This window comes from Phocoena phocoena, chromosome 11 (assembly GCF_963924675.1).
Source record: "Phocoena phocoena chromosome 11, mPhoPho1.1, whole genome shotgun sequence".
Lineage (NCBI taxonomy): Eukaryota > Metazoa > Chordata > Mammalia > Artiodactyla > Phocoenidae > Phocoena > Phocoena phocoena.
In genome coordinates, this window is record NC_089229.1 from 85,723,581 (window position 1) to 85,750,119 (window position 26,539).

Here is a 26,539-nt window from a genome sequence, read left to right on the forward strand (position 1 = left end):
TGTTGCTTGAACGTGAACATTCCTAAACTTAAATTGTTGGCTATATTCAGGAGATGATGAGAAAATCTGCACAGGAATCTTGCCCTTGATTTGGGGTAGAGACTGTAGTACTAGGTATAATAATGAAAAGTAATAATAATGCGTGATAATAATGAAAAGTAAAAGCTTTCTAGGTCTAATATGCCATTATGTATAGAGTATTTATCAATTCTACTGCTAATGAAGACAATACCAGGAGAAACAGAATTAGCTTGCAAAAAAGGAGAATTGAGTGCAGTGTACTGGTTTTCTTATAAAGATAATTGTTAAACATCAAAATTAACTGCAGGTAAAGATTGTTCAGTCACTTTTGGAAAATGTCATTTACATTTCTCTCATGTTTCACCCAAGATCATAGTGGTTAGGATTAAGAGTTTTGGAGTCAAAACATTCAAATCTGAGTCAGAATCTTAACATTGTTAGATATGTAATCTGTGTATCTTTCTAAGCCTTGCTTTCCTTATCTATAAAATGGGGATAAAAGCACCCATCACTCATTGTAAGCACCCCATAAATAATAACTATTACTATTACAAACTATATGGCTTTTCTTTAAGGAAGGAAAAAAAAAGAACTTTTTGAGATCTTAAGAAATGAACGTTTTAAGAATTTGTAAATTGAAATTTCTCTGAGTTGAAAGCTTACTAAAATTGCCATCTGCCTTGTTTGCCTTACTTTCTTTTACATTAGATGGTTTATATATTGTGCTATTGGTATATTGATATATATATTATACAAACCCATCATAAGTCAAGGTTAGTCCAGCAACTGATTTGTTTTCACAGATTAGCGCAAAATTTAATAGGTGAAATAGGAAGGACAACATATGGCTACAAAAGGAAAATTTCGCAATTCCAACCAAGGTAAATTTGAATTTTTTAATGATATATCCTCCTGTAAACACTCCAGATGCAAAAGTTGGTATGGTTATGAATCCTAGAAGTAAGAGAAAAAATGTAATTATATAAATATGGTTATTCTGAATGTCTTTACACATGAAACACTGTATATCAACCAAAATCATCCTATCTTATTACTTCTTAAATAGAAGGCTGGCAGTCCAGGATGGAGGTAGAGGGTCAGTGCACCATGTGGGGGAGATAAAAATAATTTCTTCCTGCCAATGCTGAAGGTTTAGTTTCCTCAGTAGCAAAAGTCAGTGACTAAGAATATCTGTATGTCTGAACATATGGTTTTTATAAGGTGCTTTTTGTCCCCTCCCGGAAAACAACAACAAAATATCATCTTCCTGACACTGAGATTTTTATCCTACCATCTAAAATCCTTTGCATTTCCTTAAAATGAAGAGTTCCCATCCTTAAAAACGTACTACAAATCTGCCCAGTAGTTTAGAATTGAACACTTAAATTAATATCTCTTCTTTATTCATCTAAACACACACATACCCTAAGATGATAAACAGGTCTATATGTGATGTTAAAAATAGTTGATTCCTCTTATAACTTTTCCATTTCATTGTCTTCCAAGATTGATTAAAGATGAAGATCCCTCTAACAAAAAATTTAGGCTGAGAACTTTATTAGGAGTTAAATTTACAGTTTTAACTTTTATCTTAAGTTCAATAAGCACATCCTACAGAATTATATTTTTCTTGTTTACTTATGACCTATTCATATATCACTTGTAAATTCAGCTTAACTTATCAAATATTGGGTTTCTACAATGTGCTGGGCCATGTACTGGGTATTCTACTGCTCTTAAGAATCTTATATTATACAGGGGGTAGAGAAAGAATAATATGAGAAAACCTTCCTTCATAAAGAAGTCTCCTTGTGTCATTGGAAACAGATACTGCAGCAAAAAACCTCTCTAAAATATGAGATTTGTATTGAATTATATAGATACCAGCGATGTGTTTAAATTGATTTTTCTCCTGGAAACATCAATGTCCTAGTTTTTGTAAGTATCTGGGTCCTGATTCAAAGTCCATGAAGGATAGAAGTATAATAATTACATTACAAAAGGATTTGCCTCAGAAGCTCAGCACTAGATTATAAGATCCAGTTATGCAGATATCATATCTACATGTTCCATTCACATGTCACTTTTCCTTCAGGAATTCATCTCCTCAAAAATAACATGAGCTGTAACTTCAAATGCAGAACAATGATGATATCACAAGACCCATCGATTTGATAAAATTTGAAAAAAATAAATGAAAATTATATTTAATAAAATGTGAAATTGCCTTCACAACAAAATGTCACTTGGAGCTCAGTGACTCAGTAGCATAGCATTTATCAAGCAACCATAAACAGGTCTTACCAAACAAAATGCTAGTCTCAGATGCTGACTGGCCATACTGCTGTTCTACATATTTGAAGACATAAGTAATAATTCCAATATGGCTGCTGGCTTGTAGCAGTGTCAAAACTAATGTTATAACATACAGGGGATTGGTAAGGATGTTTTTCAAGGACTGGAAAAAACCTATAAAAACATAAAAAGAAAGAAAATATTATAATGCAGCTTACATATATATATTAATATCTTAATCTTGTAAATATAATTTATATAAGATTTCAAATTCCATAAATATATAGCACAGAAAGTCAGAATACCCTGCAATCCTACTAACAGTTTTTTAAAAAAATTCTTTCAGTTTTTTCCATATGTGCCTTAATATTTATTTAATTAGTTCATTTTACTCCAAAATGGGACCAAACATACATGCTGTTTTAGTCAGTGCTTTGTTCGCCTCGTATTTGGTTATTCTTAGCATTCTGCCATACAACTGTATACATCATTAGTTCATTTATTCATTCATTTAGCAAACGTTTGGTTTTTAATTGGGTACTAGGCAATATGCTAGGCACTCAAGAAACAAAAGTGAATGAAATGCCATGTCTCTTTTTTATTAGCACTTAATAATATAATCATTATATTAATAATATAATTATTAACTGGAAATTTATCTTAAAGATAGTAGAATCCAAAGCTCACAGAAATAAGAAGACTAAGGTTCAAAAATCGTAAAGGTCAATTTAGTACCAGGATTCAGATCTCTTGTTTCCTGGTATATAGCTTTTCTACCATAAAATACTGCCTCAGTAAATCTGGCAGTATTATCCATCAGCTTTCTTAAAGACATATTGTGTCTCAAGTGACATTATGACAACAGTAGGGCAAAAAACCCATGCCTACAAACAGGTGTGTAACAAATCCATAACTTCCGTACCTAGCAAGAATTATGTAATTTGGGTCTATGATCACCAGGTTAACCAGCTGTAATGGGAGTTAAAAGTGGAAGAAACCACTTAGAAAAACAGTGGGAAGTATCAGAGTCTAGCAAGACAGAACCAGATATGGTTACTGAGTTTTGGATGGTGTGGACTTTGAAAGATCTTGTGCTGTAGATCTCTAAAGGTTTCCACTAGATATGGTTAGAACCAAACCTTCTATCCAATGGTAACTAAGAAATAGTTTCATCTGCTTATAATAACAAGAAAAAAGATTAGGGCAAAGGGCATAGAAGGAGAAAAAAGAAGATGTAAGGAAATGTATAGCAGGAATAAATAACATTTTAAATTGTTAGGTCAAAATGCTAAACTTCTCTCCATGGGACTCTCCAATCAGGAAGGACAATTGACTTGTGAGGCATTCTAAGTGAGTTGTGATGTTTGATCAAAAGAAATGGGGTATATGGGCTCACCAAATCATTGAATTTTTGAGGTGAGTGAGAACGTGGATGTCATCTGAACTTCTACACAATCATGATCCACTATATATCCTCAATAATCGCATCAATAAACAACCCATTAAGCTGACTATCTCAGAAAGAAATTGCTCATTTTTGGACAATTCTCCTTGTTCACAATTTTTTTTTGTAATGAACTGATATCTTTATTTCTTTCTAACCAACTAGTCTTGTTTCTACTCAAATTAGATATATTATTTTCTGACTAAATGTTCTTAGTTATTTCATCCATTCCTAGTAACACATAATTAAGAACCTCTTTACTATCTTATTTTGGTCACTATCTTACAAACACAGTTGATAACACAGATGATGTTTACAATCGCCCTATTTTGCATCTTCATTATCCTCTCCATTTTGGGGAGGCTCACAGTCACCACGTTCCTTATTTTTAGATAATCCGCTACTTTTTATGGATTTAATTTGCTTCAGTGTGAAAATAGCATAGACCAAATGAAAATTTATTGGAATGGTATTTTTAGTGTGCGTGTTAAATTTCAAAGACTCCTAAATCAGTGGTGTGCTGGTAAATGTTAAACAACTGATTCTTGGGAAAACAACATTGATTTGAGTATTTCCCAATTTCGGTAATAAATGGTGGTAACTTCTCCCATCATGGCCAATTTCAAGCTACCAATGTGATTGAAAATTTAAGTCTTCTCTCATGAGTCAATACAAGTCACACCATTGCGTTCGGATTACAGTGATGGAGAGGAGAAAGTGACAATAAAAGGAGTGAGGGGAAGAACTGACGAGAGGGTGAAATTGGGCTCCACCTGACAAGCTCTAATGTCACTTCAACTTCAACTTGAAAAGGTTGTCAAGGGTTCAGGCATTGCTCTGCTTTGACTTTTACTATTCTGCCATTTCTGTGCAATCTGAAAACTGCACTATTAACATTGTTTCCACTATCTTGCTCTGACTGCCACTGGATCGTTCCCCAAATTACTGCTCCTAAATTGTTCTCCATTAGCCCTCGGGGCTTATGTTTGAAAGGAAGGGCGCTATCAAATGGTGGAGGGCTCTTATTCACATGACTGACTACAATATAACCTTAACTACTACTGTTGCTTGAACTTCATTTTTTAATATTTAGGTAAGCAATTTTTTCTATATAATTACCAAGAAAATAATCTTACTCTATCTAGAGAGAAACTTCCTCTGATTTCCTTCTCCATACTCCATGTCTCCACCTAAGAATAGTTAAGTTGCCCAATTTATAGGCACTCATAATTGTTTATAGAGGCACTATATGGCAATTGTCTATATATTTTTTGGTACAACCCCATTATATTGTAAATACTTGGAAAACACAGGCAATATTCTATTACCAGGGCATAGTATGCTTCCTGGGACTATTTGTGAAAGGAAAGAAGGAAAGAAGGAAAGAAGGAAAGGAAGGAAGGAAGGAAGGAAGGAAGGAAGGAAGGAAGGAAGGAAGAAAAGAAAGAAAGAGAAAGGAAAGAGAGAGAGAGGGAGGGAGGGAGGGAGGAAGGAAGGAAGGAAGGAAGGAAGAGAGAAAGACGTTTTAATCCTCATAGTTTGTACTATGTAATTTGGAAATGAATATATACTCTTTGGTTTATAAATAACAGATATTTTTAGCCTTTGATTGGTTTCTCCCTGCTAAAGATCACAAGCCTAATTCCCTTCCCTTCAGAGTTGATACGTGTTCAGAAAATATTTACAAATTTTAGTAGGAACTTAGAAGAATAATTTAGCCAAATTTAGTAAAGAAGAAATCAAACTTTATTTAGATGACTTGAGTATGACTTATTATTTTGGAATATTCACCCCTCCCTTTCACTGGGATTAACAATTCCAAATTGACTGTTAATGTGAAATACTTACCAGCTACAGTTTCACTAACATTTTGCCCCTGCTTGGTCAAATGAGCCATTTGACTCTTTTCCTCATTTTGCACAGGCAAAGATACTGAAGCTTTTTTTTCTTTCCTTGGTTTATCCAAATTTTTGGGCAAGAAAAAGAATGGTATAGAAGAAATAACGGATATTAGTCCAGCCACAAGGAAACCAAGCCACCACGCACCAACCCAACGAGAGTCCTTAGGAGTTATTCTGATAGTGCCTAGAATAAAGAATTAGAAGAAGCCAGTCAAAAATCATTTTGAAATGTAAGAATTTCTGGTAATAATTGTAGTAATTGCTGTCCTTCATAGATGAAGAAAGTAAATGACGTTTCATCAATTCTGAGACACTCTTTTCTTTTTTTCACACTTTTTATCTTTGAAATAAGTGTAAGTCTAATATTTAATGACATCTTACAATTGCTGTTGTCCAGGAGTCAGTCATGACATTGTTGTCATTGCCTGAGCCTGTGTGAACTTGGTGGCTTTTCTGGTGACATGACAACAGCAGCCACCATTGAACAGTTGAAGCTTGCAAACTATTTAAGGGCCATTTATGGAAAGCATGATACTCATTGTCTGAAAACTTCTATTGACACCATCTCCTGAGGTCAAGAAACCACTAGCAATGAAATTTACAGCACTTCGCAAGAAATTCTCAGAGCCAATAGTTGGGTTTTTTCCTCCTAGAACCTGCATTTCCAACTCCTTGACAGCACAGAGGATGATAATGGTGACGATATACGTATAATGAAAATCTGAGTTTAAAATTTAGACTCTAAATTTTAGGGATAATTTAACCATTTTATTTCAATAATATTTCCCTTTAAAGCTGTGTGAGTGCCATGTATGTGCTATATCTAGACAAGTATAAATGAGCTGTTTCAGTAAATATAAAGCTTCAGTATATATTTAAATTTATAAATATAAACATTCTAATAAGAAAGCATCACACACACACACACACACACACACACACACACACACACACACACCATAGATGTTTGAAGCACAATAATGGTGTTGTTACTCTTTGATCTATAAGAAAACTCTTTAACGTGAGAAAACATTGACTTGATATATAGAAATAAATTATTAATTCTATTTATTGAAGTGGTTTTCAGATATATACAGCTCTGAGTTTAAAATTGATTTACATGTTCATATTATTCCATAATCAGCAACTCTGACAGACTGCAGAAATGATTGATAAAATCAGTGACTCCATCTGCATGCTAAGTACTTAGCTATCATCCGTCAGAAGTGTCATTTTGATAACATTTTTTTGTGTTCTATCCCTGGTGTACACATAGGAACTAGAGGTCATAACCTGGCTAGACACAGCCTGCCAAAGTGTTTTCTTTTGTTCACACATTGTTTTAAAAATTGAAAACTTCCACATGAAAATCTGGATTCCAGGATTTTCTTGAAAACCAATCAGAAGATTTTGTCAGTGCTGGATCCAAATTTCTTCATGAAAAGAATAGGTTGAGGCTGAGCAGTGTATGCACTTTCGGGTGTGTGCAGAGGGCAGTTCACCACCAACAATTCTTCCAAGTTTAACCACCACACCGAACACTCTTTATTCACTTATGTTATCTCGTTGACTCCTTTGGCATTGGAGTTTGCCAAAATGTACTTCACAATACATTTACATCATACCCATAACTGAATAGAAGATATAATAAGAAGAGAAGATATAATAAGGTCTAGAAGTTCAGTGCTAGAAATGGGATCACCATGGACCTAAATACTGTGAGTAGTGATTTCTGACTATAGAAAAGAGGTTACAAATCTATCATTCTAAAGACTTTAACCATTTATATCTGGGTGCTTAGTGATAAAAACAAGGATGAACCTGGAAATGATCGAGTAGAAACACTTGGAATGTGAACCTACTCTATTTCACACATCCAAAATAGAAGACATAACACATTCCATCAGGTCCACGTTTTAGCTTTATATTAAAATACTTTCAGATTGTGGTTATTGTTGGTCTGCTGTGATGTCTACTCTATGTAGTCCTGGTGAAATAGAAAATCACATTTGTTTATTTCTAAACACTAATTACTTATCATATGTTAAGACAGACATCATACTGTTATGTTCTAAAAGAGATGGAAGATCAGTGGCACAAATATTTATGGCTTATTGTGACAAGGGCTACAATAAAGGCATGCTCTTGGTAATTAATAGGGACATTTAACTTGGGGCCAGTAGGAGGTGGTGAAGTAAGGCATCTCTGAAGAGGAGCCACATATTGGAAAAGACTTTAAGAACTATGCAAATCGAGACAGGAGAGAGGGTAAATGTGGGGAAGTGACATTAGTAGGCACATTGAGAGACCTGCAATTATTTGGGGTGAAGTAATCTTAAGTTTGTTAAATTTTCTTATTTTGTGCTTAGTTGTAAAAGCCTGATGTAGATAGGAGCTGAAGTTTATTTTTATTCTAGTTATTAACACATTACCTATTTGTAACTTTTGACAATTAGTCAGCAAAGGGCCACTGAAAGAGTGAATTCAGTTATTTGAAAGAATGGTGTCATGTACTTGAAAAGCATTATCATGTTACCTTGTTCTGATTATACTTACTCAGATCTACGTATCCAACATCCACATACATTTTAGAAAGCAGAGATACGAGTAAAAAGCCAATGATTGGACCAATCATTGTTACTGCAAACAAATTACCTGAAAATATTACAAAACATTTTTATCAAATGCCAGTAATACATGGTTCTTATTCAATTTTTTAAAGTAATACAATACAATATATTTCTCTAAGTAATTTTTAAAGTAAAAGAATGAGTTTAGGAGCACTGTTATTTCAAGGTACACCCAGGGAAAGTAACCATAAAATCTAATATTTTCTGTACATTACCTAAATAAAAAGAAGAATGTCCTTCTTTAGCAAAATCATCGATGTAAGAAATCCCCAAGGGTGTTATGGGCGTTTCCCCAATTCCACGAAGCATATTACCCAACAGAATATATATCCACATATGTGACCCAGATTCCTTTTCCCAACCTACGTAGACAAGAGAGTGTTTTATCTTAAACATTAATTTTAGCATTCCTTTTGAAAAGTCAACTAACTTAACCATTTAATTATTCCATTTAAGAACTTTTTATCTAATTATAAAGTGATTTATAGTCACGTTACAAAATTTGACAATACAGAAAAGCACAAAGAAAACAAGTAAAAATTATCTGCCATCCCTCCACACACACAGTACCGCTTCTAATGTTTGTTTATATCTTTCACATTTTTAGTGAACATAAAAATATGCATAATACTCTTTATCTTCTCATGTCAGGATTTTAATGACTGCATAATAGTGTGCTGAATAAGTTTCATCATTTATTTAATCAATTTTTTCCATGTACTCACACAATATTTCTAATTTTTCATTCTGTTAAACAGGGATGTCATGGCTATAATGATAAATAAATCCTTCTGCACATTCCTGATTATTTCCTTAAGATAAAGCAATAAAAGTAGAATTGCTGATTTAAGCAGTTGGGCATATTTTTGTTCTTTACTATATTGAAAATTAACCTCCAAAAGAGAAATTTATACACTCCTCGTAATACATAAAATGTGTCTTTATCCTCTACCTCATTTCTTTTTATTTTTAATCTTTCCTATCTAGTAGGTAGGAAAATCTTTAACTAGTACTATAATTTATAATTAAAACTTATGATTTGTGTTATAATAGGTAAAAAATCTTGAATTGGTGTAAGAATTTGAATTTTTCTTAAACAGTAAAATTGTTTTAACATATACCACTTCCTCCTCTTTATATTAATTGCATATATTCTTTGCCAATTTCATATCAAAATATTCCTCTTATTACTTCTAGAAGGTGTTTAATATATATTAACACTATGATTTTTGTCTTACATATATAAGATGCAAATATTTTTCCTATTTGTCTTTTAAATCAATTTTGCTAATGGATATCACAATCTTTTTTTTTTTTTTTTTTTTTTTGCGGTACGCGGGCCTCTCACTGTTGTGGCCTCTCCCGTTGTGGAGCACAGGCTCCGGATGCGCAGGCTCAGCGGCCATGGCTCATGGGCCAGTCGCTCGGCGGCATGTGGGATCCTCCCGGACCAGGGCACGAACCCGTGTCCCCTGCATCGGCAGGCGGACTCTCAACCACTGCGCCACCAGGGAAGCCCCCACAATCGTTTTTTAATGATGTAATTAAATTGTTAAATTTTAGAATATTTATTAATGACACTAATATTCACTAGTGCCAGTTCAATTCTTACCTTTTCCCACTATCTCCAGTGATGTTCTATTGAGTAACAAATTTTGATTAATCAAACAAGTTGATAAGCTTGATGTTGAATTCTCTGATGGATTAATAGGGGTGTCTTTAGAATACCTGTAACTGTAAGAACATCACTATATTTACTGAGCATTTTCACTTTTCCCAGAAATACAGAGGAATCTTCCCCTTTATTTGCACCATTCTCTTCTCCAAATTATCAGGATACTCTGTCAGTTTCCCAGCTTATATTTTAGGAGTGGTGATGGGTAACAGTGAAATGGGAGTGTTCACTAAGAAATATAATGCAGTACTCCCCAGGCAAGGTGGAGTACCATGTTGCTCTCATCCTAGCAGTGCTTTATTCTAGGCAACAAATGAAATATCTTGGTTTCATGCTTTTAAAAAACTGCTGACTGTATTTATCAATCTTTTGAATTATCTTCAAAGACGGTTACAATCTAAAATTTCAAAATCAATTTATAATCACACACAGTCATATGCCTGACTCTTCAAAACTTAGTTTAAAAAGTTCTAATCCATTTCAATTTGATAAGGAAGCACTAATAGGAACAATAGAATGGACCTAGAATAGGGACAAATGCTGATATTTAAAAATACATGAATGGACCGAAAGGTATTAAGCTTAGTAAAATAAGTCAGGCAGAGAAAGACAAATACTGTATATTTTCACTGACATGTGGAATCTAAAAAAAAAAAAGAACAAATATAACAAAACAGAAACAGACTCACAGGTACAGAGAACAAACTAGTGGTTACCGGTGAGAACAGGTGTGGGGGAAGGGGGGAATATAGGGTAAGGGCAGTTAAGAGGTACAAACTACTAGGTATAAAATAAGGAAGGAGACCTTCAAGATGGTGGAGGAGTAAGACACGGAGATCACCTTCGTCCCTACAGATACATCAGAAAAACAACTACATGTGGAACAACTCCTACAGAACACCTACTGAACACTGGCAGAAGACCTCAGACTTCCCAAAAGGCAAGAAACTCGCCACGTACCTGGGTAGGGCAAAATAAAAAAGAAAAAACAGAGACAAAAGAATAAGAACAGGACATGCACCTCTGGGAAAGAGCTGTGAAGGAGGAAAAGTTTCCACACACTAGGAAGCCCCTTCACTGGCAGAGACGGAGGGTGGGAGGGAAGCTTCGGAGCCATGGAAGAGAGCACAGTTTTAGCCACAGCCATTAGAGAAGAAAAAGAAATAAAAGAAATCCAAATCAGAAAAGGAGAAGTAAAGCTGTCACTATTTGCAGATGCATGATACTAAACATAAAGAATCCTAAAGGTGCTACCAGAAAACTACTAGAGCTAATCAATGAATCTGGTAAAGTTGCAGGATACAAAATTAATGCACAGAAATCTCTTGCATTCCTATACACTAATGATGAAAAATCAGAGAAATTAAGGAAACACTCCCATTTACCATTGCAACAAAAAGAATAAAATACCTAGGAATAAATCTACCTAAGGAGACATGGTAGGGTAGAAATGCAAATCAAAACTACAATGAGGTAGTGCATGCAGAAAACTATAAGACACTGATGAAAGAAATTAAATATGATACAGATGGAGAGATATACTATGTTCTTGGATTGGAAGAATCAACACTGTGAAAATGACTATACTACCAAAGTAATCTACAGATTCAATGCAATCCTAATCAAATTACCAATGGCATTTTTCACAGTACTAGAATAAAAAAATTCACAATTTGTATGGAAACGCAAAAGACACCAAATAGCCAAAGCAATCTTGAGAAAGAAAAAGGGAGCTGGAGGAACAGGCTCCTATACTACAAACTACAGTAATCAAGACAGTATGGTACTGGCACAAAAACAGAAATATAGATCAAAGGAACAGGATAGAGAGCCCAGAGATAAACCCATGCACATATGGTCACCTTATTTTTGATGAAGGAGGCAACAATATACAATGGAGAAAAGACAGCCTTTTCAATAAGTGATGCTGAGATAACTGGACAGCTACCTGTAAAAGAATGAAATTAGAACACTCCCTAACACCATACACAAAAAAAAACTCAAAATGGATTACACACCTAAATGTAAGGCCAGACACTATAAAACTCTTAGAGGAAAACATAGGCAAAACACCCTAGGGCATAAATCACAGCAAGATCCTTTTGGACCCTCCTCCTAGAGAAATGGAAATAAAAACAAAAATAAGCAAATCGGACCTAATGAAACTTAAAAGCTTTAGCACAGCAAAGGAAACCATAAACAAGACAAAAAGATAACCCTCAGAATGGGAGAAAATATTTGCAAATGAAGCAACTGACAAAGGATTAATCTTCAAAATTTACAAGCAGCTCATGCAACTCAATGTGAAAAAAGCAACCGAATCCAGAAATGGGCTGAGACCTAAATGGACATTTCTCCAAATAAGATATACGGATTGCCAACAAACACATGAAAGAATGCTCAACATCACTAATCATTAGAGAAATGCAAATCAAAACTACAATGAGGTATCACCTCACTCCAGTCAGAATGGCCATCATCAAAAAATCTACCAACAGTAAATGTTGGAGAGGGTATAGCGAAAAGGGAACCCTCTTGCACTGTTGGTGGGAATGTAAATTGATATAGCCACTATGGAGAACAGTATGGAGGTTCCTTAAAAAACTAAAAATAGAACTACCATATGACCCAGCAATCCCACTACTGGGCATATACCCTGAGAAAACCATAACTGAAAAAGAGTCATATACCAAAATGTTCATTGCAGCTCTATTTACAATAATCAGGATATGGATGCAACCTATGTGTCCATCAACAGATGAATGGATAAAGAAGATGTGGCACATATATACAATGGAATACTACTCAGCCATAAAAAGAAACAAAATTGAGTTATTTGTAGTGAGGTGGATGGACCTAGAGTCTGTCATACAGAGTGAAGTAAGTCAGAAAGAGAAAAACAAATACTATATGTTAACACATATATTTGGAATCTAAAAAAGAGGTTGTGAAGAACCTAGGGGCAGGACAGGAATAAAGACGCAGACATAAAGAATGGACTTGAGGACACAGGGAGGGGGAAGGGTAAGCTGGGACGAAGTGAGAGAGTGGCATGGACATATATACCCTACCAAATGTAAAATAGATAGCTAGTGGGAAGCAGCCGCATAGCACAGGGAGATCAGCTCGGTGCTTTGTGACCACCTAGTGGAGTGGGATAGGGAGGGTGAGAGGGAAACGCAAGAGACAGGAGATATGGGGATATATGTATATGTATAGCTGCTTCACTTTGTTATAAAGCAGAAACTAACATCCCATTGTAAAGCAATTATATTCCAATAAATATGTTAAAAAAAGAAATAAGATACAAAGATGTACAGCACAGGGAATATAGCCAAAATTTTATAACTATAAATGGAGTATAATCTATAAAAATAATGAATCACTATGTTGTACACCTGATACTAATATAATTTGTCCATTATACTTCAATAAAATATATAAATTAAAAATACTGAGGTACCCTGTGAAGTCTGAGGGCAACTTACTCTATGCCAGGCATTATGCTCAGCTCCAAATCACTAGAAATAAAACACACGGTTTTTTTACTTAAAACATCTTACACCCCCTAAGGTAAACATATACAATGAAAGATATGATAAGGTTAATATACCAGGTCCTGAGCTTTCGTAAAGGAAAAAGGGATTATCAGCTTGGCTTGCAGGTTTGGAAAGGTGTGGATTAGAGAAGACTTCACAGTGAGGATTCCATATGAGATGCGTCTTGAAGATGGATAGGAGTTTAATAGACAGACAAAGAAAAGAAAATCATTCAAAGCTGTAGAAACACTATGCACAAAGCTATGGCATATTATGGCACATTTGGCAAACTGTAGGCCTAGAGTGTGGTCCTCAGTCATGGGAAGCAGTGTAAAATGAGGCTAGGAAGATAGTCAAGGACCAAATCAGTAAGTGACCTGTATATGCAAATAAGCTTAGATATGCAAATGAACCTAGATAGTAATTCATAGGCAAAAGGCTTTCAATACTTTGACTAACAATGAGAAGTATATTTTGCATCACAATCACAATACATGGATATACACACACACACAAATTTATGTACAACCAAAACAAAAAGTTTCACAGAATAATATTTATCCCCACTCTCATTGTGTTTTCTTCTATTCTATGCTATCCTATCCTATCCTATTAAAAAATTTTGGTCTTAATAATCTTAATTGATTTATTGGTCCGTGAGTGGTTTAGGATCTGAAGTTTGAAAAATCCTGCTCTAGGATATGGGACTTCCCTGGTGGTCCAGTGGGTCAGATTCTGAGCTCCCAGGGCAGGTGGCCTGGGTTTAATCCCTGGTTGGGGAACTAGATCCTGCAGGCTGCAGCTAAGAAGTCCACATGCCACAAGTAAGACCTGGTGCAGCCAAAATAAATAAATATCAAAAATAAAGAAAAATACTGCTCTAGGATATTGGGAGTTTTAAGTGGTAGTAAAATAATTAGATTCTTATTTTTTAAATCAATACTGTAGTATAGAATATGAGTTAGAATGAAGTGGAGTTGGGAGGCAAAAATTCAAGGCCAGAGATGATAGAATCCTCTATCAGGTTAAGGGCAACAACTATGACAGATAACAGGCAGAATAAGCAAGATTTGGTGACCACTGGTCATGTGTATTGAAGTAAAGAATAAGTCTAGGATGAGACCCTTGACTTTAGTTTGAGTTCCTCTGTGGCTAAATGAATCATTGCTGAAAGAGTGAATGTGAAAAATCTGAGCTGGTGATGGCACAGGGATGAATTCTGTTCTGAATATATGGATGCAAAATGTTTGTAGGCTGTTAGGTTGGAGATACCCATGAGGTGGTTGGTTATATAGATTTTGAATATAAGATAAACTCACTGTGTACAGTGATAGTTGCATTTAATGCATGTACTCCACACAAATCATGTAGAATGAAAAGTGAAGAAGATTGAAGAGGGAGCTTAGGCAATACTGACCTTATGGTGTCAGTAGCAGAAGGAAAAGATGGGCATGATGGAGAAGCCAAAAGGAGGAAATAAATCAAGAGAGAGTAAGATGATGAAAATAAGAAGGAAGAGCACCAGGAAGAAGAAAGAACTTATGAGGGTCAAATAGAGTAATTAATATAGTAACCAAAAGGCATGGCTGTTGGTGTTGATAATGAGTAAGTAATTGATATCTTTAGCAGAAACTGCTCATTGGCTCTCAATATCCATTCTTCTTTCCTTCTATGGTAACAGAACCTGGGATCTTTAGCTGGGAAGGGGACACCTGAAGTAAAGTCTATTTTTCCCAATGACTTTCTATCTGAATGTGAGGTGTAACAAAGTTCTGGCTAATGTGAAGTTGGTAGAAGGGTTATGCTTCTGAAAATATTTCTTAAGTCTTAGCCTGTGTGCATTCTGTTTCTTCTTATTCTTCTTCCCTTCTATCCTGTTGCAAGGAACAACACTGCCAAAATTTAGACCATGAAGTCAAGGCCAGTCAAGGGCTGGGTTGGCTACAATTTTTTTATGTATAAAATAAGCTCTTATCTTATTTAAGCCATCACTATTTTTGGTTTCCTCTCATTAGTATCTAACTCTAATTAAAACTACACAGTGACTTAGGAAGAAGTCTCAGTGGAGATGGTAGTGGGAAAACCCATACCGCAGTGAGTTGAGTGGAGAAGTTGTAAGCAGCTTTTGGCAGGAAAGAGGTTCTGCAGGAGGCCCCTTTGTCCTGTCACTTTAGCAAAACTACATTGTAACTAACATTTAAATCAGGCGCCCCATACTCTACTCATCACCAACCCAAGTACACCTTTCAAATCTTTTGATCACATGGTACCTTGCCTAACCTGTTGGTTCTTTCTGTAGATCAAAGAAGTAGAAATGAAGAATGAGTAATTAACAGATGACCAGATCTCTTCCCTAGCTTTCCCTTCAGTAATCTCATGAACAAACTATGTGAACAAGATAGCATCTAAAGAAAAATCACAAGAAACCAACAAGCCTGCACACAGTGGGGGATGGTGATGACTTTGACCCTCTATCTCAATGATTAACTGACATTACTTCCCTTTTCCCTTTAAAAACTTTTATAGCCAAACAGAATCATGGGAGTTGGTTTGGGGGGACATGAGTCCACCTTCTCCCTAGATTGTTGGCATTCCGATTAAAAGCAACTTGCCTTTCTACCAACAATTGCCTCTCAGGTATTGATTTTCGAGTGGTGAGCAGCTGGACCTGAGTTTGGTAACAAAGACTTATTAAATATTATCAAAATCTTGTAGGCAAAGACATGAAATACATATCATACTAAAAAGCTTATTTATTTTCTGTGAAACTACTCATTTATTGCTATTCATATTTTAATATCAATGAGAGTCATGGTAGATAAAACAATTTAATTATTACATAGAAAATATACACCATTTCTACACACACTTAGTGGATATTCTTCTCAAAAGGGGACTGCTTATTTAAAAGGAAAAAAATAAAATTCTACCATTAATTTACAAGGAAATGATCATTGATGGCATAGAGCCACTTACTATCCCATGAAGAAATGAGGTAAAGCAGTCAAAATACTTCCAATTCCCATAACGAAGCAACCAATTCCGATTAGTTTTGGTCTGTGTAATTTGGCTCCAAAGTAACTCACAAATAAAATCACAAGCAAATTTCCTAGAAAGAAAACAAAATTATTTTGATTTGATTGATTATAGCAAACAGTGACTGAGTCCAATTTTGTGTCCAGTAGAATGGAAGGCCACAGAATGGATAAAAATAGAGCATAAGACATGGTACCATTCCTCAAAGATCGGGTAATTTTTTTTTAAATAGACTCTGCCTTTATTTATTTATTCATTCATTCATTTATTATTTACTTATTTATTTATTTTGGCTGTGTTGGGTCTTTGTTGCTGTGCGCGGGCTTTCTCTAGTTGCGGCGAGCTGGGGCTACTCTGTTGTGATGCGTAGCCTTCTTGCTGTGGTGGCTTCTCTTGTTGTGGAGCATGGGCTCTAGGCACGCGGGCTTCAGTAGTTGCAGTACATGAGCTCTGTAGTTGCGGCACGTGAGATCAGTACTTGTGGCACGTGGGCTCAGTAGTTTTGGCTCATGGGCTTAGTTGCTCTGTGGCATGTGGGATCTTCCCAGACCAGGGATCGAACCCGTGTACCCTGCATTGGCAGGTGGATTCTTAACCACTGCACCACTGGGGAAGTCCCCGGGTAATTTAATTACTCGGGATGAAACTCACTTACCTTAAGCCACTCACTATAAAGTTGTGTGGTGTTAATAATAAGCAGAATTGACTTTAGATAAGAATTAAAGTACTTGAATTATTTGGTGATATTAGTGAAGCAAAATTTTATGAAGAATTTGGAGTTGAGTGGATTGTACTGGAATGGAGAAAAATGGACAAAAATACCCGAGGGAAGGTATTTATTCATGCATTTTTCATTCACACCTAGAAATCTTTAAATTCTTATTAAGTACCTGTCATGGGGTTAGAAGCCAGAAATAGAGGAAAAGAATAAACAGTGCATGGTATCTGCTCTAAAAGAACTTACCTACCAGTGACAAAAATAGATAAATGGACAGAAGTACTCTTAGACCACAGAAAGGGGAAGCTTAAATTAATTAGAAGTTTCAGGAAAGTTTCCTGGAGGAGAGGTCACTTGAGATTTAATGTTAGCTATAATTTATTTAGATTCAAAAGAGGAAAAAGACCAATCTAAGTGGTGGGGGTCATGACCAATTCCAGTCCATCTGGAGCTACAAGTATAATGACGAACAGACAACAACCAAGAATTACTGAACATTTGATGGAAAAAAATAACATGAAGTAAAAGTACCAAACTGAACCAGCAGATAAAGTAACCCATGAAGAAAACAGTTAAATGAGGAAACTAAGAAGAGAAGACATTCTGAAAAAATCCAGTTAGTATCTCTAGAGGTACAAAGGTATGTTGCATCCATAAAATAAGAACTAGCAGACTAAAAATAATAAGAGAACAATAAAGTATTGTTGAAAAATTTAAATACTCTACAGAAATGTACATATTGGGACCTGATACAATAAGATGAAAGATGGCATCAGCAAAGACTGATGGAGTTTCAAGAAAAAAAAAAGGTCGAATTTTAGAAAGAAAAACTTAACGTGAAAAAATAGCCAGAAAATTTAATATTCATATATGTTTCAGAAGAAAATAGAGGGGAAGGAACAAATTTAAATATAGAAAATAAATTTCCTGAGGTAAAGGAAGGCTTAAGACATCAGATAAAATTTTCTACATTTCTCCAGCATAAATAATGTAAAAGAGACCATCTTAGGTATATGTTGGTAAATTTTCTGAAATTCAGGCATAAAGAAGAGGTCCTATCAGTGCATGACAATGATACTGGTAATGATTTCTTATGTATAATATTGTGTTATAACACAGTAGATAACATGCTTTTAATGTTCTGAGAAAAAAAGATTCTGAAGCTTTAATTTCATACTCAAATTATCAGTTGACTATGATAGTAAAATAAATACATTTTCCAATGCAAGGGCTCAGAAAATATGTCTTATGTTCAATTATTTCTGGAAAAAAAAAGCTACTTGAAGATATACTCCAGAAAAACTAAAGATGAGACTTGAAGTCATAAGGTTCAAGAAATAGTGTTAAGAAGGAAACCAGTAAAACTTATAACCGTGTCCAAATAATTGCTTTTAAATAGCTACAAAGTTTAACAAAGATAATAAGAATCAATTCCTCAATATAAAGAGATATACAATGAATTAGAATTTAAAACTAATCACAGTCTAATACTAAAGTTCTAGATGGTTTCATTAAACCTAGAAGGTGGAAAAGTGAAGGATATGTATGGTGTAATAGCCTCTGAATCATGAAAAGGCAGATTCATGACCAAAAGATAGATGGGTCTTCCTTTACACAATTATTTTTTAAACATTCAATAAACAAGTATATTTTTAAAAGGTTAAAAGATAAAGAGCAAACTTGTAAAAAATATGTGTAATCTATACAACAGACATAATTGTTGAATCCCTTCAAATCATTAAAAGGGGGGGAAAGGAAAATGGGCAGAGGTAATCAGTGACCAGTTCATAAAGTAAGAGAAAAGAATGTTAAATAATTATATAAAACCTCACTATTATTGGAGAAATCCAAATTAAAATGAAGACAACAAAACAATATACTCAATGTTCTAAAAAAAAAAAAAAAGACTTTTAACCCCAAATTTTATACCCAGTTCAACAGTAGAGCCTAACAAAGATTGTTTCAAAATTGTTCTCCTCTCCTCAAATCATCAGAATCATAATCCTCTCTACAACTTTTTTTTGCACTAGGGCATCTTGAGAAAGAGAAGTTTTAGCCCTGCAAAATATTAGTTTGCAGGCAATGAGTTTGTGTAAATCAGGGTTTTTTAACCTCTACACTTTTGACATTCTGGACTAGGTACTTCTTTGTTTTGGAGGCTGTCTTGTGCATTGTGGGATGTTTCAAGGCATCCCTGGCCTCTACCACTAGATGCCAGTGGCATTCCCTAATCCTCAGCAATGACAACCAAAAATATCTCCAGATATTGCCAAATTGCCCCTGGGCAGGGGGTGGGGATGGGGGCAATTTACCCCTGGTTAAGGATCAGTGGTATAGAGCGTATGTGAACACTTTTTTACCTCTGCAAATCTCATTACTAAGTAATAATCAAAACAGAAACAAAAATTACCCATTTCAAAGCTTCCATCAATTAAGCCAACAGTAGAAGATGATATGTCAAATCTCCTTTCTATTTGAGTGATGGAACCTTTCATAATGATTGCACTTAGTGTCTTAGAAATAAAGCTGAGTGACAGGGCTGCCAAGAACATCTAAGAAAAAGCAGAAGGAAAGGGAAAAATAATTAATCATAAGATCACATAAGGCTTATATATGCATAGAATTAAAATAGCTTTTCTTCTTTACTTAGCAATATTTTTATTATAAAAAAGCATACCCACCTTCCTTCTATCCCAGTTGGTACTTCTTAGTCCTTTTAACATTAACATCACTGTACCGATAAAGTACCATTTTCTTTCTTCCTTTCTTTTTAAAGCCAATTTAGTTAGTTATTCCAACCGTACTGCACAGTATGTGGGATCTTAGTCCTCAACCAGGGATGGAACCTGCACCCCTGCATTGGGAGCACGGAGCCTTAAGCACTGGACCGCCAGGGAAGTCCCTCATTTTCTAACTTGGTGACAACATCAGATTATTAGAGCAGGACAGTCAAAGTTGTTATTTTTTAATTAATGTCATTAGCTGATTTCTAAGAAGCTAGATAATGATGTGAGATGGCCAGGATGACAAGCTATTCTTTTTTTTTTTTTTGCGGTATGCGGGCCTCTCACTATTGTGGCCTCTCCCGTTGCGGAGCACAAGCTCCGGACGCGCAGGCTCAGCAGCCATGGCTCACGGGCCCAGCCGCTCCACGGCATGTGGGATCTTCCCGGACCGGGACACGAACCCGTGTCCCCTGCATCAGCAGGCAGACTCAACCACTGTGCCACCAGGGAAGCCCTGACAAGCTATTCTTTAGTCCCAAATGAACAGCCAAGTCGAACTGTGAGGGGAGTCGCTAGACATTCTCAAAGGTAGTACTTCCAGGAAGTCAGCTGAAAAAATTTTCATTTATAAAACCTCGCTAATATTGGAGAAAACCAAATTAAAATGAAGACAACAAAGCAATATAGTCAGTGTTCTAAAAAAAATAGAAGACTTTCAAGCCCACTGGTTATAGATGTTTTATTTTCAATTTGATTTTAACAAAATTTATTTATTCATCTTTCTTACAGCCCACATTTATATCCATAAGTAAATTCCTTTTACATCCAGTATTATTACCCAGAGTCACAGGATCATCATAAGATTCAGCAATCCCATTTCTGGGTATGTATCCAAAAGTCTTAAAAAAAGGATCTCATAGAGATATTTTCACATCCATGTTTATCACAGCATTATTCAAAATATCCAGGAGGTAGAAGCAATCCAAATGTCCATCAACAGATGGATGGATGAGGGAAATATGGTATATACATATAATGGAATATTATGCAGCCTTAAAAGGAAGGAAATCCTATCACATGCTACAACATGGCTGAGCCTCAAAAACATTATGCTTAGTGAAATAAACCAGTCACAAAAGGACAAATATTGTATGATTCCACCCATATGAAGTATTTAAAGGAGTCAAAATCGTAGAAGCAGGAAATAAAAATTCAGTTCCCCAAAACTGGAAGAAGACAAGAGAGAGTATTAGTATTTAGTAAGTATAGAATTTCAGTGTTGCAGGATGAAAAAGTCTAGAGATTTGTTGTACGACAATATGAATATACCTAATACCACTGAACTGTACCTTCAAAAATTGGTTAAGATGGTAAATTTAACATTATATGTTTTACCACAATAAAAAATGCATTTTCCCGTTGAAAAAAATGTGGGTGGTCTTTTACTGAGAGAAGTAACATGTCCCACTGGATATGTTCAAATTGTTACTGGCTGAAGGATAATGGTACATTACTACATAATTTCATTTTTTTCCTATAACTTCACTGTGTTGTTGTCCCCTGACCTGTGAAGTTTTATACAGATGTAGAACTTCTTGGTAAACCTTCCCTCCTCCATTTCTCTCCCCACCCTTTACTTAAAGTTCTGTTCTTTTATATAAATATAAATAAATAAATCATATATCTATATAAACATATATATTATATGTGTGTGTGTGTGTGTGTGTGTGTGTGTACAGCCATGGAGTTTTATACAGATGTAGAACTTCTTGGTAAACCTTCCCTCCTCCATTCCTCTCCCCACCCTTTACTTAAAGTTCTGTTCTTTTATATAAATATAAATAAATAAATCATATATATATATATACAAACATATGTATTATATGTGTGTGTGTGTGTGTGTGTGTGTACACATGTGTGTGTGTAAAGCCATTGAGTTTGTTGCCTCCTTTCAAGAGTGGTGAATGAAAATATCTAATACCTAGTGATTCTTGCCTGTCTGCTTTGTTTTACATATGGAAGCTCCTGTTTCCTTGTCTCTGAATATTCAGTCTTTGTGAAGCCTATCTGGGATGGAGAGGCAGAAATCTTTAGCAGTAGGGTAGTTAAGAGTTAATCTGCATATGGCACCTCACTTCTTCACGAGTGTTGCCAGCCACTTGAGACACCGTTCTGCTCCATATGCCCGGGAGGGCATCAGCCCACGCTCACTACCTCCTGCCCAGGGTAGATGTCTCTGCAGTTTGCTGCTTGCACTAAGTGGGGGAGGGTAATTTGATGATCAGGGGAGATGTTAAACAAGGAAAGAAGCATGTTTTCTCTGATTGAGTGGAATAGCCTATACAGCAACCTGGGACCTCTCTTGATCCCATTATCTGTGCCTTTTGCCTTTGAAACACGCTTGGAAGCCATGTCCATTTTTTTTCAGGTTTCTTTTCCTGCACTTGTCTTGGGCTGTGATTTCTTTCTTTAGCCTAATTCTTTCTACTTCTTACTTTTTAGAAAACTCTCATACTTTCTGATTTACAGAATGTATCTCTTCTTGTTTTCTAGCACATCTACAAGTTGCCTTTAATACATTTTACATTATTTATTAAAATTGGAGGGGGGAGGAGAAGGCTTCAACCTTATTATTCTGTCTGCCGTATTGAGCTAGAAGTCAAGTTCTGCCTTTCCTTCTCTAATAAATAGAAAAAAAATGTTCTCAGGCTCTCTATCAAACTCAGATGCCTGACACATAATGAGTAAGTATTCAATAAATGTTTTCTGGTTGTTGAATAAATTGTTATTCCCCAAATTTAGGTTATAAATCTGGTACAGAGCTTACATGTAGTGAAACCTCTCATTTCCTAGTTTCCTCAGCTTTTAGATGGAGAAAATTACAGTAAAATTGTTATGAAGATTAATTAAAATAATATACATAAAATTGGGGGCACATAGTATTGAGAAATGTCTGCTTTTATTATCACTCTGGGCTGTCATCATTCAGCTTTTGGCTGTAAGTTCGGTCAAATAAAAATAGGACTCTGATTGTTCAGCCAAACACATTTTTTCTCAGGCACTATTTCAGGTGCTGCAGAATCAGTAATGAGCACACTGGCAAAATGATTTATTATTAAAGAAATACTGAGGCAAACTTTTATCTAAATCCTTATCGTCAAAACACTAATTGGTAAAATCAGAGAGGAGGGAGTTTCATAAAGTAACAGGACGTCTCAGTAAGCAGATACAAGCATAACCAGATGTAAAACCTGTCCTATATAGAGCAGCTTTCTAAAAGTTCAGAGAAAGATTTTGTAATGTCCATGTCTTCAATCTTAAAAGGAAGATTAGCTCAAGACAAAAGAGAGACTCAATAAAGTCAAAATTCGTACAGTATAATCCTAAATTGGTTTTACAAAGAAGAAAAGGGTAACAGATGCAAACACAATGGCCACAGTAGGATTCCTCCAATAAGCTAGGATTTTAGAAGGATATGAAATGAGTTAATATAGACAGATTTATAAATGTGCTTTCTTTTACTCTAACTGTAACCCTGAGAGATGGGCATTTTTAACCATGTTCCTAATGTGAGGCTGAATTTCAGAGAAAGAATGATATGATGATTTTCTCAGAACATAAAAAATTAAATAATAATAAAACTGAAATCTCCAATGAAAAATATTAAAAGACAAGAGCATAAGGATAGAGGATTTAAGATTGAGAGATTTCAAAACAGAGATACGAATGTTCACAATCATCAAATAGATTTTAAAATATCACAGGCAGAAAGACACAGCTAGCATTGAGATAAGAGGTAAAGTCTATATTTACCTGCAGTCGTGGCAGGTCAGTCCTTTGTTTATGATGGCAAGAGTCTTAGAATTAAGGTCAGAAAACAGTTCCAAGTTTCTACATTGCCATATGTACAGCCATGATTAACTCAGTTAACTCATAGGAGCCTCAAACAAATTTACTCAGCAAACATTTATCGAGCGACTACAATATGGCAGTTCCTCCACTAAACCTTGGAGTTGAGACAGGCACAGAGTAAGAAAGGAAATAAAAACAATTAAGACGTAATAGATGTCCCCAAAGAACTAATGTTTCCCTGGGTCAATAAACAATTAATGCCAGTATAATAATGTAATGAGTACTGTAATTGCTATACAGTTTTAAATTTATGAGTACACAGAAAAAAGTGATTAATTCTGTCTACACAGGTCAAAGTTTCTATAGATGTGCTAACATTTAAACTAAGTCTTTAGGGGTTAATAGAAGCTTAGAAACCGAAGAAGAAATAAACATTTAAAACAAAATAGAAAACACATGAAAAGCCCCAGAGTAGTGAAAGAACACAGATCATTTGAAAAACAAAAAGAATATCTGTGGGTGGAATATAAGGATAGAAGTATGCCAACCATTGGGAGATCAATCTGCATTTTTAAATGTGATGTAAGGAGATTAAATTTTAGAGGGCTAATTCTGGTAGCCATGAGGAAAATGAATTTATGGCAAATAAATTAATTAGAAAGCTGATTTCAGAAAAAAAGATGAGCAGAGATGGGAAGAGAGGACTAAAAGGTTACAGACACACTTGGAAGAAGTTTAAGAGGAGAACCAATAAGATGTGGGAATAATGGAAAATAAGTATTCTGATTTTGTTTTATAGTTTGTATAATCGTATGTAGTAATACTATTATTGGGGATGAGAAAAAGAGAAGTCTTAGGGTTAAAGACAATAAAATCATCTTTTCAAAACTCAAATTTGAGATGTCTAAAAATAAACATCTACCAAATAAACACAACTAAGGCAGGGGTTGTGCTCAAGAGAGAGTTTTGTCTGGAAGTAGTTTTGAGATTTACCAGGGGATAACTGTACAATTAATCCATATTCAGGCTTATTCCATTAAAAAACTTCCTCCTGCCCCACTGCATCCTCACTTTTCCATAACTCTCTCTCATTTTTTCCAGTCAAAACTGAGAGTTGTTTACGTTTGCATGAATCAGATCTTATTTTTTGCATCAGTTTTTAAACTATCCTCATCAGGCCTAGGATACTTTGGCTATTCCAAACTTTAGTTCAGGGTTTTGTTTCAAACTCTCTTCTCTTTTTATTCTACATACTCTTTCTGGAAAAACTCATAAATTGTCATTGTTTTTATTGCCACCTAAATGCTGATGATTGCCAAATCTATATTTTAAGCCAAGCTTGCTTTTGCTGAGGTTTAGGCTGCTGTTCCAAAGTGCCCGCATTAGAGCTCCATTTTGGTTTTAATGTCCAGATTGCATCCTTTTATTCCTCCCCTTTCACCTCCTCTCCTGTGTCACCACTTAGAATCTACTCTCTTATATATCACATCCAATTAGTCCCCCAAAGCTAAATATTTAATCTTATAAACATCTCTCTTTTTAATATGCTTCACTTTCTATTCCTACCTCAAATGACCATCATCTTACACCCAGAATACTACTGTTTCTAACTGGTGTCTCTTTCCTCACTGTCAACTCTTTTTCACACCACACCCAGGGTGATTTTTAAATACTTATAACTATTTCCACTTCCAATATAGCTGAATAAGTTCCCACTGGACTGATCCAGCAGCAAACAACCATTGTAAAGTCTGAGGGGAAAACAAAAAACACCCAAAAGCATGGGAGAGCAAACAAAAGCAGTCAGATTCTGGACAGGGGTTGACCCTTAAAAGAAGGAAATGCCTAAGGTTAATTTCTCATTCTTATGGCTTTAAGGTAAGGTCACAGTTAGCATTATTCACAAAAGCTAAAATTCTTTTAGAGAAATCACAGTCCTTGTGGCCTGAAGAATGAGAAAGAAGAGTTTACGTTAAAATTTAGGGGAGAATCTCATGAAGGAGAGATCCAGAGAATGGGGAGCCCCAAATTCTGCATATAAACTGTCCAAATTTTTGACCTCTGAACTATTCATGAACAGGGCAACTCAAGTTAGCCCTATGGATAAAGTAATTTAATTGAGATTTGAACTATTTCCTAAGAGATAGAGTTTGCAGTTTCAGGTCAACAAATTTAATTGCCTTGTAAAACAAAAAGTATATCAACACCCTTTGGAAGAATGTAACAATGTTCAAAATTACCAACATATGAAGAGCCAAGAAAATGTGACCATTTCTCAAGAAAGACAACAGTCAACCAAGACTAACCCTGAGATTACACATATGTTAGTATTACTGGACAAGAATTTTTTTTTTTAGAAGATGTTGGGGGTAGGAGTTTATTAATTAATGTATTTATTTTTGCTGTGTTGGGTCTTTGATTCTGTGTGAGGGCTTTCTCTAGTTGTGGCAAGCAAGCGGGGGCCACTCTTCATCGTGGTGCGCAGGCCTCTCACTATCGCGGCCTCTCTTGTTGCGGAGCACTGGCTCCAGACGTGCAGGCTCAGTAGTTGTGGCTCACGGGCCTAGTTGCTGTGTGGCATGTGGGATCCTCCCAGACCAGGGCTGGAACCCGTGTACCCTGCATTAGCAGGCAGATTCTCAACCACTGCGCCACCAGGGAAGCCCTGGACAAGAATTTTAAAGCAACTAATCTAACTGAGC

At 35.5% G+C, this 26,539-nt stretch overlaps 1 protein-coding gene across 1 annotated transcript in view; it reads right to left on the reverse strand.

Annotated features, from left to right (window-relative positions):
* The window catches only part of LOC136130372 (solute carrier organic anion transporter family member 1B3-like), a 58,142-nt gene that overhangs the window by 16,571 nt on the left and 15,032 nt on the right, over positions 1-26,539 (reverse strand). The window contains exons 3-10 of the mRNA XM_065886613.1: positions 19,670-19,811; positions 16,482-16,614; positions 9,904-10,025; positions 8,507-8,653; positions 8,218-8,316; positions 5,609-5,845; positions 2,326-2,490; positions 780-975 (exon numbers count right to left, since the gene is read on the reverse strand). Coding sequence (XP_065742685.1) covers positions 780-975; positions 2,326-2,490; positions 5,609-5,845; positions 8,218-8,316; positions 8,507-8,653; positions 9,904-10,025; positions 16,482-16,614; positions 19,670-19,811 — 1,241 coding nt within the window. The remainder of the gene's footprint in view (positions 1-779; positions 976-2,325; positions 2,491-5,608; positions 5,846-8,217; positions 8,317-8,506; positions 8,654-9,903; positions 10,026-16,481; positions 16,615-19,669; positions 19,812-26,539) is intronic.